This window comes from Elephantulus edwardii, unplaced genomic scaffold (genome assembly GCF_000299155.1).
Source record: "Elephantulus edwardii isolate Elephantulus edwardi_28Jun2011 unplaced genomic scaffold, EleEdw1.0 scaffold00117, whole genome shotgun sequence".
NCBI lineage: Eukaryota > Metazoa > Chordata > Mammalia > Macroscelidea > Macroscelididae > Elephantulus > Elephantulus edwardii.
Window position 1 is genome coordinate 2,393,335 of NW_006399867.1, and position 19,015 is coordinate 2,412,349.

The window sequence follows — 19,015 nt, forward strand, 5'->3', positions numbered from 1 at the left end:
TCCGACTACTGTTTCTTCTTCACTATTCCCAACTTTTGCATTCCAGTCACCCATTATTATCAATGCATCTTGATTGCATGTTCGATCTATCTCCGACTGTAAAAGTTGGTAGAAATCATCTATTTCTTCTTCTTTGGCTCTGGTTGTTGGTGCATAGTGATGCATAATATTCCATTGTGTGAACATACCATTAGTTTCCTTAAGCATTCATTCATTAATAGACACTTAAGTTATTTCCAACTCTTTGCTATTATAAATAATGATACAGTCAACGTGTGTGTGTGTGTGTGTGTGTATGTTAGTTTCTCTTACAGCTCCTACTAAATTAGGATATGTAACTGTTAGTAGAATTGCTGGATCAAATGATATTTTTACTCCCAACTTTCTAAGGAAGTGTCAAACAGCTTTCCATAGTTAAACGATTTTACATTCCTATTAGTGGTGTCCACTCTGTCCACTCCCTCACTGCATTTGCTGTCTAATGTCATACTGAATATTATTATTTTTGCTGGAATGAGATATCACATTGTTATTTTGATTTGCATCTCTCTTATAGTTAGTGATCTTGAGCATCTCTTCACCTGTTTGTTGACCATCTGGTGAAGTATCTATGCATGTCCTCTATTCCTTTGCAATTGTCTTCTTTATTGTTGAGGTATAGCGTTTTCTCTAAGTTTTAGGGATTAGTCCCTTGTCAGATGTGTCATTGTCCAAATATTTTTTCACTCTTTTGGATAAAATTTTTTTATGCTTATAAGAACTTAATGTTTAAGAGCTCCCAATCATCTAGTTTATCCCTTGTTGATTGTGCGTTTCTGGGGAAAAAAAATGAGACAGAGGTGAAAAGTCAGAATTGTACCATATACTAGCATATAAACAACAGCATTCAGGAAATTAAAAGATGAATTGCATTGGACAAGTGTACTGTCAGAGACCTCCCCAAAGTACTGAAGAGCAACATTTTCAGTCTGGAGACTAAGGTGCAACTGATACAGGTCATGGTCTTTGCCATTACTTGCTATGCATCAGAGAGCTGGACAATGACTAGGGATGATAGAAGGAGTGCTGGTGCCTTTGAGATTTGGTGCTGGAAAAGAGTATTGAATATACCATGGACTGCAGAAGAACAAACAAGTTTGTCCTGGAGAGGTTGAAGCCAGGCTGCTCCTTGAAGGCAAGGATTCTGAAGCTCCATCTGACATACTTTTGACGTGTTGCAAGGTGGGATCGATCCTTGGAGAGAGACATCATGCTTGGGAGGGTGGGAGGGACAGTGCTGGAGAGGAAGACCTTTGATGAGATGGATCGATTCAGTCACTGGGGTAATGGGGATAGATGTGTCAGAGACAATAAGGTTGTCAAGAGATAGAGCAGGGTTTAGGGCTGTTGTACATAGGGTTGCTATGAGTCACAAGCGGCTCGACAGCACATAACAACAACAACATAAACAACAGGATATGAGCTCTTGAATCTGTCTCCTCATCTTGGAGACTAGAGAGGGGTAGGATGTTAAAGTGTGAGGTTTTCTTGGTCTACAGAGGAGGAGAAGGACAATGGGGTGGAGGAGACGTTTCTACAGTATTTTCTTTTGTCTAAGTGTTTGGGTCTGGGGGTTGGGATTCAGTCTTATCATAGTCCCAGGATAGCTTCGCATCATCTATGTACCAAAACGGAATATTTTTCAGCTACAGATTGCAGGGAAGATGGGCAAACAATATCAAGAAAGCTTCAATAACTAATAGATAACAGGCAATTAAGATAGTAAAGGGAAAGACAATATTAAATCAATGAGTGATCAGACTTTGTGTCTGTTATAACTGCTGTTAGGAAACAAATTTACATGACTGATAAAAACAGAATTCTTGGTAACTATTTAGTGTTCAGTGCATCATGTCTGTTCTTGAGATGGCCTGTCTGTTCATCTAGGTGGGATGTACTCAAGATTATACATTGGTTTTCATTAACTTGGTTTAAATGTCTTCATCTTCACCTTGAACTTGCTTATAAATGATTGATATTCTGTTCTCCAGTTACTCCTTGTCTTTGTTCTGACTGATGACATAGATCTTCTTTGTCTCTGTTCGCAAATGTAGTCAATTTGATTCCTGCACAGTCCATTGGACAAGGTCCACATATATTAGAGTCACAAACCACAGTAACCCTGTTGGGTGAAACAGGATTGTCCACAGCATTTCCAACACTACATCTTTTGCAAAGCAAACAGTCTCTTCTTTCTCCCACAGAGCCAGGTGGGTTAGAACCACATACCTTATAAGCAGCAGCAGAACTCTTTAATTTCTGCAGCTCCCAGGCTGGTATTTCCAATGAGGAGTTGTTGGTCTTAAAGAACTCTGGACCATGCATTCTCCAGAGTCACTTCTATCACCAATGCTATATTTTCTACCTACTGAATAGTTCCAACTTCCACATTTTAATTTCTGGGAATGATCAATGCACCTTGATTATATATTGGACCCATTGCAGACTGCAGAAGTTGGTTAAAAAACTTTCAGTTTCTTTATCTTTGGCATGAGAAGTTGGGGTGTAAATTTGAGGAATGGTCATTCTCCCTGGGTGTCCAAAGTCTACTGTTGAACTCTGTACAGCAGAGAATGTGAGGATGGCATAGGATCTAGTAAGTTTTCCTTCTGTTGGATAGTGGATTTTTATGAGTCAGAGTGTGGGAGAAGGATGGGCAATCTCCTCCAGTGTGGTTAAACTGCCCCTGAAAACCTGCTGGAGGGTCAGCTATGGGTCGGTTGTGAACTCGGTGGCACATGACAACAAGAAGTCAGAGTTAAATCAATGGTGCCTAACAACAACAGGTCTTCCTTGGAGATGCATTAATATTATCCTGTCCCGACAGTGCTGTGCTTCAGGACAGAGTCACATAAACCCTGGTGGCACAGTGATTAAGCACTTGACCAGAGGAGTTTGTGCATAGAGCATGTCAGCAGGAGATGTGGCAGTCAGCTACATTGTATTCCAAGATCACAGTTGTATAAACTGTGTATATAAGAGTGCAGTTTTTCTCTGTATTCAAGAGTTGCTTTGCATAGAGATGAACTTGACAGCAGTGAGTTTTGATTGGCTTAGTGGTAAGGCGGTGCACTGCCAGGCCAAAAGCTCTAGGTTCAAATCCTTGATAGAAAGATGGCCAATCTCCTTCCATGTCATTAAGTGCCTCTGAAAACCCGCTGGAGGGTTAGTTATGAGTCTGTTTTGACTTGATGGTACACAACAACAACAACAACAACAAGATTTTATATGCTTGGTGATTTAGGACAAGCAATGTCGTTGTTCCTGGAGTCAGCAACTCCAGGCTATGGTGGTCTCAGAGCAAAGTCATTCTCTCTGTTTTGACTCCGCAGGTTCTGTTCCCAGCCCAGGAGCTTCATTTGCTGTTGTTGGTGTTGGTGTTTGCTCAAAGAATCACCCTCCCAACTCATGGGTGCCCCATGCACTATGGAACCAAGTGGTTCCCAGTCGGTCTTGGAAGAAGACCTTTCTTCCTAGTCTGTTCTAGTTTGCACTGGTCCTGTCTCCTGACTTGAACTTGAGACACAAGCCTGCAGAAATCTCCAACCTGCCCACCTACCTGCAGATGTTGGACTTGTCAGCCCGCACAGCCCTGAAAGCAAGAGGGTCTCCAATCTGTTGCTGTCTGGCTGATGAATTTCTAACTACTATTGTTATGTGCGACTCCTAGTGACCCTATGTACAACAACTCTGAAGCCTGCCCTGTCCTGAGCCAGTCTCACTGACTCCAATCCACCTACCTCCATTGCCCTAGAACTATTAGGCACCACAATTGCATTTTCCAGTTTCTCCCTCTCACCTTCTCCCTCTCCTCCCTCCCTCCCCCTCTCTCTTTCACTGTCTCTTAAACCAAAGAAAAATAACAAACTGGCTCTGTTTCTCTAAGAACATCTTAGTCTGGAATTTCCGCGGAAACCTGTTTGACACCATAACACACACGCCTCCACTGACAGAGGGGTGGAGGTTGTGCAGGAGGCGCGTACGCTCTCTGGGAATAGAACCTGGAGTGGAAGGAGAGTCATCTACAACTGAGTCACTGTGCTCGTGCTCCAGTGACAGATCCTCAGATCCTCGGAGGGCGGATTCCTGGTCCCTCATCTGACTTGGGGCAGGAAGTTCCCCTGGGTGAATGAGCTGGGCCTGAAGGTAGAGAGATCTCTCAGGAGCAGAAAGAGATGGCACTTTGGAAAAAGGCCCTTCGCTCTTGCTTCGGTCCTAAAGGCAGTTTGCACGGTGGTTTAACACCCAGGTGCTGGCAGCTGTACCTGTTCCTCCACCTTTTTGCCTGCAGGAGGACTTGAGGTACAGGCCCAGAGGAAATGAAGGCAGTGACAGACACCTACACAGGGATGCCTCATTGCACTTCAAAGAGTTTGGGTTTGGGGTTGTGTATTTATTTTTTACAAATTTAAGGTTTGTGGTAACCTTATGTTGAACCAGTTTATTGGCACCATTTTCCCAATAGCATGTGCTCACGTCAAGTTTCTATTTCACTTTTTGACAATTCTTGCAGTATTTCAAACTTCTTCATATGCCGTTTCACGCTCTTGTGGCCTAGTGTGTACAACGTTGTGCTGCCACCCAAAGTGAGCTGTTCGAACCCACCAGCTGCACAGCAGGAGAAAGATGGGCAATCTCCTCCCACGGGGTTTACTGCCCCTGAAAAGCCACTGGAGGGTCAGCTATGTTCAGTTCCAACTCAGTGGCAACATTTCACACTTAATGCTGTTGTTGCAGGTCAGTCAAGTGAGAATCGACCCATAACTGACCCTCCAGCAGTTTGTCAGAGACAGTAAAACACACGGGAAGAGATTGCCCATCCTCCTGCAGAGCAGTGGGTGGATTTGAACCACGTACCTTTGGTATTGGAGGACAACTTCTTACCACTAGGCCACCGTGATCTACAGCATAGTATAAACATTACTTTCATATGCACTGTTGTTGTTGTTGTGTGCCGTGTTGAGCCAGAACCAACCCATCGCTGACCCTCTAGTGAATTTTCAGAGGCAGTCAATTGCATGAAAGGGGATTGCCCATCCTTCTCCCGTGGAACTGCTGGTGGACTCAAACCACACGCCTTGGGGATTGCAGCGCAGCTTCTTACCACTAAGACACCAGAGCTAGGAAACCAAAAGAACTGTGAGGTCTGCTTTATTGTGATACTTATTTTATTGTTCAGTGAAGTGGAATTGACTCCATAATATCTCTGAGGTATCTCTGTATACCAGTGTTCCCTGCATCACTTTCCATGGGCAAAGAGAACTGAGACATCCATGCACAGATGAATGGATAAACAAAATGTGGTACTTTCATGCAATGGAATAGTATGCAGCTGTGAAGAGAAACAGATTCCTGCTGCATACACAACATCACTGAAGTTTCAAAATGGTGCCAAGTAAGTCACAAAATGACAAACACTGTATAACCCCATTTATAGAAGAAGAATACACAGAAATTAAAGACTGCTGATGACTTTCAGAGGTGGGGGGGGGAGTTTGAGATAGATTGAGTTGGTGTCAACAACAAGCTTTTGGGAAAGTTTTATTATAGAGTTTTAGGAATGGGTGGCACAAAATAAAAAAGGCATCTATGTCATTAAATTTTCAATGGGAAAATCATATTGGCAATTGTTTTTGTGTGTACATTTTCGCCATAATAATAATAATGTACCTTATCATGAAATTAAATAATGGATAAATGTCAGAAACATAACAGAATTTCAGTCAAATCATAAACATGTAATAAATACTAGTCATTATTTATTACTTATTGTTGTTGCTGCTGCTGGCTCAAGAAATTTCCTAAGTGCCAGTACTGTACTCATTGCAAATATTTTCCCCAATGTGGGGATAAAGAGATAAGACATAATTCCTGCCCTCAGAGAGCTCACAGTCTAATGACAGAAACAGTTGTACAGATAAGGAATTCTATCTGGAGTGAAAGTTCTATGACAGGGGATGCTCCAACTTTCTGGGGGGTGAGGAAAAAGATCAGAGAAGATGTTAGGAAATGGGGAGACTTGTGCTTGGCCTGGAAGGACATGAAGAAAGCAAGAAGGCAGATTCTGGCACAGCAGGAGTACAGCCCCAAGGCTGATGGCCGGGCAGGGATGGGAATGGCAGGAGACATGGGGTGTCTGTATGGAGTGGCCTCAACTTTGAGGAGCCCAGCAACTCAACACCTGCTCGCAGTGTGCCTGGTGAGGATGTCACTGTGGTGAGCGATTCCATGAACCATTAGGCATAGCCCCCATCCCTGTAGCCACGTAGAAGTGGAGGAAGCTCCTCTCTGGGCAGTGGTCCTGGGCAGGCATCCACTACACGTTTCCTGTCTGCACTGACACTGGTCACCTGAATGACCGCTGTGGGCAAGCACTCAGGCTCACACCTTCCATAACCTTCTGACTCATCAACCCTGATTTCTGGGTGCACTTCTCAGGGGAACCTTGGCCAGCTTGGGGCCATGATGACCTCCACCATGCGGGGCTGGCAGATCTGCTAGTCCTGTTCTATCCCATCAGGTCCAGTGGAGCTCCTGGCCACAAGCCTGGGCTTGGAGTAGACCAGAAGCCCTTGGGTCCAAACTACATCTTCTGGTCTAAGGCCTGGGTGCTGTGTCTCCCTCTCTTCCCGCTCAAACTGCTATCAACTCAACACACTCAATTCATTGCTGTCGACCCTCCACAGGTTTTCAGACTTTAAATCACATGCAAAGGAGAACAGCCATCTTTCTCCTGCACAACAGCTGATAGATTTGAACCACTTGCCTTTGGGTTGGCAGCGCAATTCCTTACCCACTAGGCCACCAGACCCTTACCTCAAAAAAAAAAAAAAGCACAAACACTGAGTGGACACAAAATGGCACAGTACACAGATGCTGGAGTCAGAGTACCTGGGTTCAAATCCCAGCTCTGCTACTTCCGGGCTGTGGCCAACTTGGACAAGAAATTTAACCTCTCTGCACCTCAGTTTCTTCAGGCATAAAATGAGACGTACTAATGCAAGTAATGTATTAATCCAAGTCCCTAAACTTTTTCTGGAAAGGGCGCACTAACTAATCTTGGCTCACAAATGGCATAGATGCGGCCTATAGGATCAACGTGAGTGGGCAGCATGCTGTTGTGAGACCGTGAGCACACTGTGCGCTCTCTCCTGAGGTGTCTGCCCCTCTTATTAGCAGTGAGGACGTGAAGAGCATCACCCAGGAGTCGACTACCCCACTAGAAGGCTTGAATGCGAGATGAAGCTGAAGCAGGATGCCATGTGGCCGTGGGGCCGGTCATTGGTGTGGGAGGTGGCCTGCATAGAGTGATGGACTTGTTACATTCAGGATAGGTTGCTAGAAAGGGCAGTTGATGGTAGGCTATGGAGATAACGCTTTGTCTGAGCTATCACTGAACAAAGATTCCACTTCTGTCCTTTAAATGGTCAATGCCCTTCCCTGCTGGAGGTAAGGAGCCTGAATGCGGCCTTACTGCCCAGAACATCTCCCTCTCCTTGGCTCTCATCACAAAACAACGAGGACATCAAGCCACACCTCGACCCTCCATCCCTTCCCTCATCCACCCCACCCCCACAGTCTCCAAGGTCCCTGGCCAGCTCCCAGCCCGAAGGCACAAAGACTGGCCTCAGAGTCAACAGCTTCGAAAAGTTTATTCACAACAGCTGGAGTGGTGGCTGCTTCTGTCTCGCTGTTCAGCCTGGATGCTAAGACCACAGGTTCACATGATGTATGTTTTTGGGGGTGACTTTTTTTTCTCAGGTCCCCCGGAGAACTCTGCAGGGTCTCACTTTTGCCCGGCAGGCTCCATTTCTTCCACCTTCAGTCTCCTCCCATGCAAGTGTGCACAGTTGTGGGCTCGGACGTGACACACTTGCACTGCTGTGCCTGTTTCTGGGCAGGGTCTGAGGGCTGCCCTGCACATGGTCAGGCCTGGTCTTGTTCAAAGGAGGCGTTCTTTCAGTCAGTGTCTCAGAAAAAGTGCAGACGGGGCTCCCAGAGTCCCCCTCTGTGTCCAGAGACTGGGCCTTAGTAGACAGACCATGCTGGCTGGTTCTGACTATATCGTTCCTCCCAGCCCTGCCTCAGGACTCATCCTGCACCTGGGTGTCGCTGAGCTGGCTGGTGAAGGCCTTCTCTAAGCGCAAGGTGTTGTATCTGGGGGGCGGTGTGCCTGGTACCTGGGTCCCTGGGCCTGGCGGTAGGCTCAAAGCTGAGGTGAAGGTGGGTGGGTCTTCTTCTACCTCCAGGGCCATATTGTCCTGGCCCCGGGAGCTTCGGGGTACTTGGGGATTGGCAGGGGGGTGCCTCCGGGCCCACCACTCTTTGGCTTTCTGCCACTTGCGACGGGTTATGATCGAGAGGGAGTCTATGAAGAAGACTTCGAAGATCTCAATGACACAGACGACAGAGCAGCTCATCCACAGGCCCAGCTGGCCGCCGAAATTCGACAGGAGGTTCGGGATCTGCAAGTGAGGCCAAGCCACACCATCAAAAGGGGACCCTGACTCCCAAGGCATTCACAAGCATCTTTGGAGGAAGTGGCAAGTTCCCGCGCCCCCTCCCCCTTGGTTCCTCCATTGACCCTGATCTGAGAGCCACCTCCTACAGCAGCCCTGCTGGGTAATCTGAATCCCATCCCCTGACTCTGCTTCCAAGGCCAGGCTGCTGGGCACGGGGCAGACTCAGAAAGAAGCTACTTACTGTGTTGTCTGGGTTCTCCACAACAGATCTGTGGTTCAGGTCTTTGTAGAAGATCAGGAGTTTGGCCAAGTCGGTCCTACAGAAATTCCAACAGGAGCCCAAATGAGTCTGTATCCTTGGTATCTACCCAGGTGATAGGCTGCTTTGCCTTCCTGGCAAGACACTAGTATCCCCCAGACTTAGAGTTTCCCAGGGGTCTCAGAATCTAGCCCTCAAGGCTCCTTCTGTCCCCTAGAAGACATCTCCAGGCTAGGCCGACTACTCTGGTCATTCACTCACTCAGAAACCTCTTCCTACCTCCATTCAACCATTCCACCCAATTACACTCCCCCCAGCACCCTCCTCTTTATTTGGCATTTGCTACTGTTTCATTCAGAAATAGCAATCTCATGTCCCTACAGGAGACAGGCTGGGCATTAAACAAGAATGATGATCACAACACCAGCAGTGAGCATTTACTATGCAGCTTGTGTTGCCAAGCACCATCCTAAGAACTTGGTGTGGATTAACTCACTCTACTCTCACAAGTCTTTTGTTTGTGTAAGGATTTTTTGTTATTGTTAAGAACAGACACAGCAAAAATACATCAATTCAAGCCTAATTCAGGGACACTGTATCCTTTGAGTTGTGCAACCATTTTTACCTCCTTGGTTCTGGGTTCTTCCTCCACCATTTACATATCACTCCCCCTGAGGTTTTTATCTAACCTTTTGAGTTGCTATAGCAACTATGATCCCATATAAATTAAACTAGGTGTCAACTCATTCTGAGACTATAAATCACAAAGGATTTACATCTTTCTGCTCTAGAGCTGCTGGTGCCTTTGAACCACCAGTGAGGTGCAGCCTTTGGGTAAACAGTGTAACTGTCTACAGATTATACCCCCCCAGAGTTCTACGTTATCCCATATAGATAGATCTCAAAGGAGCTGCCTACAGCAGCCCTTCTGGGCCAATTTGGATCCTTTAGCCTGACTCTACTCAAGGCAGACAATCTATAGTTAACCTTAACTAGTGTCTGGTTTTAAATAGACTTCAGGGAGTATTTTGGTTTAAGAATGAAAGATTGTTTTAGGACAACAGTTTTGGAGGAGTTTGCCCAACCTCTGTGACTCCTCCATTCTTCAATTGCTTGAGATTTTAAAATTCTGGTCTGCAACATCCCCCTCTTGATCAAATTTCTTCTACAGACCAAGAATGGTAGGCACCATCCAATTCTCTCATGACAAAGAGGACAGGTGTTTTAGAGGGACAATTAGCCACATATTCCATTTCTTCTGTTTGTCTTTTCTCTCTGTCTTACTGTAGGTTACTTGAGGTAACTGTTGTGCCCTGGGAGGTAGGTATGTTTTCATTATTATCATCTCACAGATGTGGAAACTAGATACAGAGGTTGGTTAAGAACTTTGTTAAAGGACACACTGCTAGTGAGAATTAACGTCCTTTAGTGTGTTCATTAATGTCTCAACTCATTGCCACTGAGTTGCTAGCAACTCATAGCTGACCCTTTGGCTGGTTTTCAGAGGGTATAAATCACACAGAAGGAGACTGCCCATCTTTTCCTCACAGAGCAGCTAGTGGATTCGAACCGCCTATCTTTATGCTGACAGTTTAACTCTTCACTCACAAATCCAGAGTCTGGCCTATGAGTCCATGATTTTAACTGCTGCACCAAACTGTGTCCTAACAGGACTAGTAAACCAGTTGCTCTCGATTCATTCTGACTCATGGTGACACATCCCACTCCAGCCCCACCCCACCCCATATGAATATCAGACCCTGTGCTCCAAGGGCCTTACAAAGGCTGACTCTAGGTAGAATCAAACTGCCAATCGTTTGATTAGCAGCTCTTGATCTTTCTGGAAAAACTGGAAATAATGGTATTTGATGGACATTGGCTTGATCTAACAGAGCAGTGGTTTGCAATGTTTGATCTGATGGCTTACAATTGTTGACCAAAGCTTTTTATGTCTAGGCTAAGAGCACCATGGAGGCAGAGACCGTGTCTGACTTTGTCACTGTAGCCCCAGCCCCTCATCCAGCACCTGGAACCCAGAGGTTGTTAAGAAGATACTAGAAGGTGGACTGATTCTCACTGGCTTAACCAAGGCGCAGTGTCGTGCACTGCAAATACAGGAGCAGCTCGGTGAAACTGCATCCATACGGGGGATCCCCTTATCTGGATCACTTGTGTCTCAAATTGTTAAGGATCTCCAAACTTCGACCCAGCTGATGACTGCTAAGCATTCCTTAGGAAGGAATTTCTGGATCAAATTCAAGTAGGAGTAAAAGGTGAAAATTCTTTCAAACCAGGTGAAAATTATTTCAGTGGGACATGAAAGAAAATGACTAGGCCATGACCAGAGTCTTTTATCAAAGCAAATAGAGTAGAAAATGCCGTATTACATCCAAGATGACTTTGGGCATACTCATCATCTGGCACCCTGGAAGCACCAACCAGAAGATCAGAATGGATGAGATAACCAATCAGAATTGTTGTTGTTGTTGATTGAGTCAAGCACGACTCATAGCAGCCCCATGGACAAAAGACCTGAAGCCTTTCTGTAACTATTGTTGTTTCTCAAAGTTCATAGAGTTTCCAGAGGCATGTGGTTTACGAAGTGATGCCACTCCTGCTTCCAAGGCTGTGGTTAATGAAAATTTACTTTGTGACTATTTGGCCTAACATCATGACCATGTAAAATGGACATAGGAGTCCCTGGATTGTTTCATTGATTCATTCAGTGCTCAACTACTAACTGAAAGGTTGGCGGTTCAGACCCGCCCAGAGACACCACAGTACACAGCTGTGTGATCTTAAAAGTCTGCCATGTGAGGTTTCCAGGGGCGGGAACTGACTTGAGAGCCACTGACAACAACTGACATGGAAAGAAGCCACTGCTTTGCCCAGAGCAGAGGGGACTGTTCTGAACAGCCTGCGTGCACACTGTACAGCACGAGCAAGGATTGCTTCACAAAACGTTTCTTTCGGTTTGATACGCTCCTGTCACAACATAAGAAAGTATTTCATATTATAGATTGTGGTAAGGAATTAAAAAAGGTGTAGGAGCCCCAAACAGAGCAGGGCCTACTTCGTGGTACATATTCAACAAATATTTACTGACTGAGCGAATGGAGGCAGAGAGAGCTTGGCCACGAGCATGCTGGGACCCTTAGCGGGCAGAGGGGCCGCGGAGAGGTTAACTTACTTGTTGAGCTTCTTGTTGATTTGCTGGCCTTGGTCCCAAGTCAGGATGGACAGCAGCCATTTCTGTGATGGAGAACAAAAGAGCGGCCTTGGGGATGCCTGCAGAGGCCAGAGCAGCCCGCCGGCCCATCCCCTTCAGCCCCAGCCCCCTACATGGCCTTGGTAAGGAGGCATTCTCTCCCCTGGGTCACCTGGATGCAGTCAGGACATCAGTGGACAAGAGACAGAAGAACTTACCTCTGAAACTTCAGAAGGCCACTCAGCCAGGCTGGTGGTGAGCGTCCACTCCTTAAAGCTAAAGGGAGAGGGCAGGGTGTGAGTGAGTGTGGGTGACCTGCTCTGTCCAGCCCACCCACCTCCACCCTCCTGCCCACTCACCTGCAGGCTTCACGGCACACGGACTGGCAGCCCAGCTCTTCCCGCACGAAGGCCTGCTGCAGTTTATAGTAGCAATACACTGAGGGACAAAGGACAGGACAGTGTGAGCTCTGGGGTCACCGGGCCCTTCCTAGAAGTCCCCTTGGCTCCACTGGTGCCTCCATGAACTTATATTTTCATTAATCTCCTCCCACTCTCTATAAACAAGATTGGAACAAGATTAGAACAGTGTTCCTTTTGTGATGCTGGAAGACAGAGTATAGGAATAATTAAGAGCACTGATTTGGGGGTCAGGCAGTCCTGAGTTTGGCCCACTTCTGTGAAACAATGGTGTCACATGGTTTAAAGCACTTGGCTGCTAACTGAAAGGTCAGTGGTTCAAAGCCACCTGCCACTCTGCAAGAGTACACGGTATCAGTCAGCTTTCATAAAGATTTACAGCCTTGAGAACCTAGTGGGGTATCTCTAGTCTGTTTGATATGGCTTAAATGAGTTGGAGTTGATTTGCAATGGCATGGCTTTGAATTTTCATCCATTGTTAATTCCTGGCTGTGTGACTTTGGGAGAGTCACTTGACCATTCTGAGCCTCAGCTCCTACTTCCTGGAGATGACTGAGATGGTCAAGCTCTCAGCATTCACTCTCCAACTGGCAATAGAGTCATAGGCAAAGCAAGCTTGACAGGAGAAATGAAAGTCTCTCCACCAATAGAAAGGTAGAGAAAAGGCAATGGTGCTGGGACCTGGGAGCATTTAGAACATGTTGTTGCTGGACTGGGCTGACCCCACTCCCGGGGTGTACAAGCTGACGGTGGGTCCCACTCACTCCAGTTGGGGTGCTCCTGGTAATTGCAGTAGTTGGCTCCTTTAGGTAGAGGCTGGCTGTACTGGGCACACCCACATTTCTCCACCATCTTTGTCTGGAAACATGAGTGGAGGCAGATCTGAAAGGAAAAAAAAAGAAAGTGGAGTTTCCTCTCTGTACTTAGATGCCAGCAAATGCTTGCGCTCTATGGCCCCATCCAAGAAGGTGAGCCTTCCATTGTCCTGGCTGACCCCACAGCCAACTTGGTCCAGAGATATCTCCTAAACTCCAAAAGGTCAAAACTAGACTGCAGTTACCACATCTGACCACAATAGCTACAAAGCTTCCAAGGTTCAAGTCCTACTTTTGCCACCTATGGGCTGTGTGGCCTCAGGTGTGTTACTTTCCTTCTCTGATGCCTTGATTTCATTGCCTTTGGAATACGTGTAATCATCCCAACTTGATGTGGCTACTATGAGCATGGCCAGACCCCTCTTATGTGAGGAGAACTTGATGGCCTCACATGAAATGTTAGCCAGGAGTTTCCATCTTGTGAGCTCATGAATGTGTGTGTCTTACAGACAATCTGGCTGAACGTCTCCTTATAAACAAGAAAGAGCTCAGAAGCTTCTGCCTTTCCAGGGCCCCCAACTCCCTCTTGGCTTAGCTTCGACACAAGACAGAAGATGAAGTGCTGAGAGGAACCTAGTCTGTTTATTCTGCTGGAATCGTGGCCATTGGTCTTCTGAGGGGGGATCCTGGGAAAAGGCTATCTGAGTTGCTTTGCTTCTACCGTAACATAGAACACTTCTGTGTGGCTTTACTAAGTCAATTTTCACACACTTCAGAAGACCAGATGTTTCAATCCAGGACACCTGTACCAGAAGAAGGTTTCTGTCTGTGTGTCCATTCTGGGGAAAAGTTCTTTGTCTCAAGTTCTATAGCTCCCCCACCCCTGCCTTCTCCAGTCCCTGATGGTCTTTTGGGCACACCCACATTTCTGCACCATCTCTTTCTGGAAACACAAGTGGAAACAGGATCAATCCCTCATTATCTTTCTTGAAATCATGTATGCCTGTTTCTTTGTTGCCTAATCTATTGTTTTACTGTTTTAATATCTCAAAAATTATTTGTTAAAGACACACCCTACACCTTCACTAACATAATGGAGAAAGCACCATTCCCAAATGAGATTCCAAGACTCCTGGCATAAGAGACGTTACAGGTGATCAGACTGAAGAATTGGAAACTCAAACACCTCCAGCGTCCAGTGGTGCAGACCAGGGACAATTGTTTGATGGGGCAGCTCTACGTGCTGTTCATTCTGCAGGAATACAGGCCCAAAATTATCACATCTTATTTGTTTGTTTATTTTTAAAGTGAAGCTAGATGTCTGGATTTTTTAAAAAAAATTATTTTATTATTTGTGTGACTCTGTGTGTGTGTACCGTCAAATCAGATTTAACTGGTACAGGAGGAGATTGTTCCTCCTTCTCCAGCAAAGCATCTGATGGATTTGAACCGCACATCTCTGGGACTGCAGTGTAGCTTCTTGCCACTAGGCCACCAGAGCTCGCCTGTCTGGGTTTTCTGGTGAGTGTTCCTAACTTTAAAATACTATGCTGGCTCACACAGTGGAATACTATGCAGCACTCAGGAGCAACCATTTTGAAAAATACTATGTAACTTGGGAGAGACTGGAGAGCATGATGTTGAGTGAACTAATGCAGTCTTATAAGGACAAATACTGCATGAGACCATTATTGTAAATAGAGAAGGATGGCTAATAAAACATGTATGGGAACTCATGGGTGGGGGGAGAGGGGAGCAGAGGGGTGAGGATAGGTGAGGATGAAACCACAGGGTTGCACAGTTTGGTGGGTAGAGGGAGGGGGCAAGTAAAAGGAAAGGATCCAGGTGTTAAGACAGGGTAATGATGGGCAAGGTCCAATAGAGATTCATTTTATAAAACTTAATGCATGAGAATGATTGTACAAAAAGCAATGTGAATGAAGAACATGGTGAAACATGGTGTATATACGCTTTGCAAACAAACCAATTTAAAAAATAATGTAAAAAATAAAAATAAACTACTATGCTGGCCAGAAAAGCCAAGTCTGTGGCCGAGAAGTTAGCATCCTTGGCTCCAACCATCTTGCTCTCTGTGACGGTGGCAGGTGACACAATGCACCACAAATGAGGGGCGCAGGCGGGACTGGAAGACAAACTCTCAGATGCAGCGCCAGGCCCAGATACTTCCCTCCCGCCCCTCATGTGCCCATTTATTTAAGCAGCGGCCCAGTCTTGACTGTACATTGTGTTCCAGGCAAACCTCAGAGCATCAATTAAGCTCTGGTTACGGACAGGCCACAGAGGACTGGAGTCAGCCGGCATCATTTGTTCCTGAGGTCTTTGGATGAACCCCAGGCCTCCTGAAAAGTTCCTGGTTCCAGCCACGCCCCAGCTAACACACACTTTCGTCTCCTAGGTCCAGACCACAGTCCCCGGCTGGGCACCCCCACCACTCGTACCTGGAGGGTGTAGGAAGCATTGTAGATGTTCGTGATGGGCACATCCTTCCCGTCCTCCGTGCACTGGCTGTAGGGGTCACTTAGCTTGAAGGACTCCGTCTGTAACCACAGAGGACATTCAGGCCTGACCTCTCCCAGGGCCCGGACAGGGGACACTGCCCCAGAACCCCGGGGAGTAAGCAGCCACTATTATACTCATTCACCAGGCATTCCTGAGTGCCCACCTGCTCAGTGCTGGGCAGGGGCCTAGGAAGCGGTGAGGTCATGGCGGTCAAGGTCAAAAGAACTTACCCTCCTGGAGTTTACATTTTAGTAGGGTAGACAGATGGCCCACAAGAAAGGAAATAAGAGAATTTCTAATAGCGACTAATACTTCTAAAGGAAGGGAGTCAGGCAAGGAGACTGGAGGAGTCCATCATGTCTTAGGCAAAGGGGGGTGTTGGTTCAACACGGAATGAATGGCAAGAAAGGGCTGGTCTTGCCAAGAAATGGAGTGGAGATATATCACTCAGTGCGCTCAGTTACAAAAAGACAAATTGAACCACTGTTATAAAAATAGGATGGATTCGGGAGAAAGGATGGTAGGGAAAGAACGGATAGATAATGAGCACTACACTGGAATGAGAGAAGGAGGGACCCTCAAGGGAACAGAAGATTAGAGAGTATGTGTACAGCAATTAACAATCTGGAACAAGACATGCAACACAAAATACACTGGGGAGAGGGGAGGAAGGAAAATGAGAATCAATGAATGAATGCAAATCCATTCTTTCGATAAACTTCCACTAAAATCACAATGAAATGTTTTAATATATAAAAAATACTGACTAGGAATGATAGAAGGAGAATTGATGCCTTTGAGCTGTGGTACTGGAGAAGAGTAATGAACATACCGTGGACTGCTAGGAGAACAAACAGGCTCATCCAAGAGAGAGTGAAACCAGGCTGCTCTTTGGAGGCAAGGATTCTGAAGCTCCATCTGACACACTTTGGACATGGTACAAGGAGGAACCAGTCCTTGAAGAGAGACAATTGGGAGGGTGGAGGGACAGCGCAGGAGAGGAAGACCCTCAATGAGATGGATTGATTCAGTCACTGGGGCAATGGGAGTAGGTATGTCGGAGACAATGAGGTTGGCTCAGAACAGAGCAGGGTTTAGAGTTGTACATAAAGTCGCTATGAGTTGCAAGAGACTTGATGGCTCATAACAACAAACAACAACAACAATGACAAATGGAATGGAGGAGGAGGAGGATGGGGCTCTGGTGGCAGCAATGGCCTTTGGAGGAAGGAGCCAGTGTGGTCAGAATGATGAAGATGAAGTCACAGAGAGCGGCAGAAGTGGAAGCACACTGGGCCTCACATCCCTGCTGAGAAATTCAGGTCTGGTTTTCAGAGAGAGAGGAAGACAGCAGAATGTGAACTTGTGAGGAGTGAGAGGGGAGAGGAAAAGGGAGCGGGGATTGTGACACGCCTGGGATTCTCACCCCAGTGAACGGTTTCTTCCCTACACACTTGTCTTCTGTCCCACAGATGGAAGCAGATCACCTTAGAAAAAGCCAAAGAACAGCTGACAGAGGAGAATGACGTCCTTATAGGAGGAGGCAACACCAACCAGTATAACTCATAGTTCAAAAGCTTTAAAAACTTGTGGTTTACTAAGTTGGCTCAAGCTTAATGTTTGTCACCATACACAGATAAGCCGGACCCCGGGGAAGGGGGGACCAATAATTGACTATAAACCATGACCAGCTTATAGCCAAGTCTGTGTGTGTGTGTGTGTGTGTGTGTGTGTGAGTGTGTGTGTGTGTGTGTGTTCTGGAAATGGGGTAAACAAAAAAGGGTGTGAGGTTTACGGTAGAGAAGAAAGGGACATTTTCTTTGAAGACGTGGCCAGGTAGAAAGATTCATTGGTGGGAAAAGAGAACCAGGAGGCTTTCCGGAGGTGAAAACTGAAGTGTCTCAAGTGGCTATAATCTCCTTCTGTTTGGTTTGTGCTCTAAATCACCTGCTGACTCATAGGTCTTCATCAATTAACTCTAAGCCTCTCAAGGGCAATGCCAGTGCTTATTTGGGAAATATTTAAACACTAGAAGCAAAGAAAAGAGTGAGAGCAATTGACTGATTCCTCCTCTGCCTCCCCACAGCAGCCGTGCTAACAGAGCATGTCCAGCGTCAGGCCCAGCCAGGCAGAGTAACAACAACACATTCATTTCGCTCTGCACTCTGTCCATCTCACAGCAATAAAAGCTGAGCATCTTTCCAGGTCAGCTCAAAATAGACTTAATTTCCTCATTGTTGTTGTTGTTGTTATGTGTCGTTGAGTCATTTGCGACTCATAGCGACCCTATGTATAAGAGCCCTAAACCCTGTTCTATCCTGTGCCAACCTCACTGTCTCTGGCACACCTAATCCCATTACCCTAATCACTAAATTGATCCATCTCACAGAGGGTCTCCCTCTTCTGTGCTATCCCTCCACTCTCCCAAACATGACATCCCTCTCCAAGGACCAGTTCCTCCTTGCAACATGCCCAAAGTTTGTCAAATGAAGCTTCAGAATCCTTGCCTCCAAGGAGCAACCCAGCTTCACCCTCTCTAGGACAAACCTGTTAGTTCTTCTAGCAGTCCTTGGTATATTCAACCCTCTTCTCCAGCACTACAGCCCAAAGGCATCAATTCTCTATCATCCCTATTCACTGTCCAACTCTTTGATGCATAGCATACAAATTGTGAAGACTACAGCCCGGATCAAGTACACCTTAGTCTCCAGCCTGACGTCGTTGCTCTTCAGTACTCTAGAGAGGTCCCTCACAGCTGACTTTCCCAATGCAAGTCATCTCTTGAGTTCCTGGCTGCTGGTACCAAGAGTGTTGACTGTGGAGCCAAGCAAACTAAAACAGTTAATTGATAGCATTAATAACTAATATGATACCATTCAGTTGATTCTCACGGCAGATCCATGTGTGCCAAAATAGAGCTGTGCTCAGAGGATTTTCAACAACCGATATTCCAAAAATAGATAATCAGGTCTTTGGTTCAAGTCATCTCCTGGTGGACTTGAACCTCCAACCTTTAAGTTAGCAGTCATGGTTTCACCCTCAAGACTTCTTCCTTTAATAGCTGGGATGTCAACACATCCAGAGTATCTAGTGGCTACCAGGCACGGGGTGAGGAAGTTAGTTGCAAAGATGCCAAGCCGTAGCTTTCCTGGAAGGTGTTATAATTCATCGCCATTCTGGAAGCTTCTCTAAGCAGAAGTCCCCTAGACAGGTGCTACCCTGAATCCTGGGCCTGCAGAGGTGTTCACAAAGCTAGAGAACAGCTCTAGCTGCCTGAGACAGGAAAGTGCATG

At 46.2% G+C, this 19,015-nt stretch overlaps 1 protein-coding gene and 1 pseudogene across 1 annotated transcript in view; one reads left to right on the forward strand and one right to left on the reverse strand.

Annotated features, from left to right (window-relative positions):
- LOC102853073 overlaps positions 1-6,540 on the forward strand; it is a 20,427-nt pseudogene extending 13,887 nt beyond the window's left edge.
- A 1,583-nt stretch (positions 6,541-8,123) lies between these two features.
- The window catches only part of LOC102853490 (amiloride-sensitive sodium channel subunit gamma-like), a 39,398-nt gene continuing 28,506 nt past the window's right edge, over positions 8,124-19,015 (reverse strand). The window contains exons 6-12 of the mRNA XM_006892691.1: positions 15,662-15,760; positions 13,152-13,269; positions 12,328-12,406; positions 12,187-12,244; positions 11,951-12,012; positions 8,743-8,818; positions 8,124-8,504 (exon numbers count right to left, since the gene is read on the reverse strand). Of these exons, the coding sequence (XP_006892753.1) occupies positions 8,124-8,504; positions 8,743-8,818; positions 11,951-12,012; positions 12,187-12,244; positions 12,328-12,406; positions 13,152-13,269; positions 15,662-15,760 (873 nt within the window). The remainder of the gene's footprint in view (positions 8,505-8,742; positions 8,819-11,950; positions 12,013-12,186; positions 12,245-12,327; positions 12,407-13,151; positions 13,270-15,661; positions 15,761-19,015) is intronic.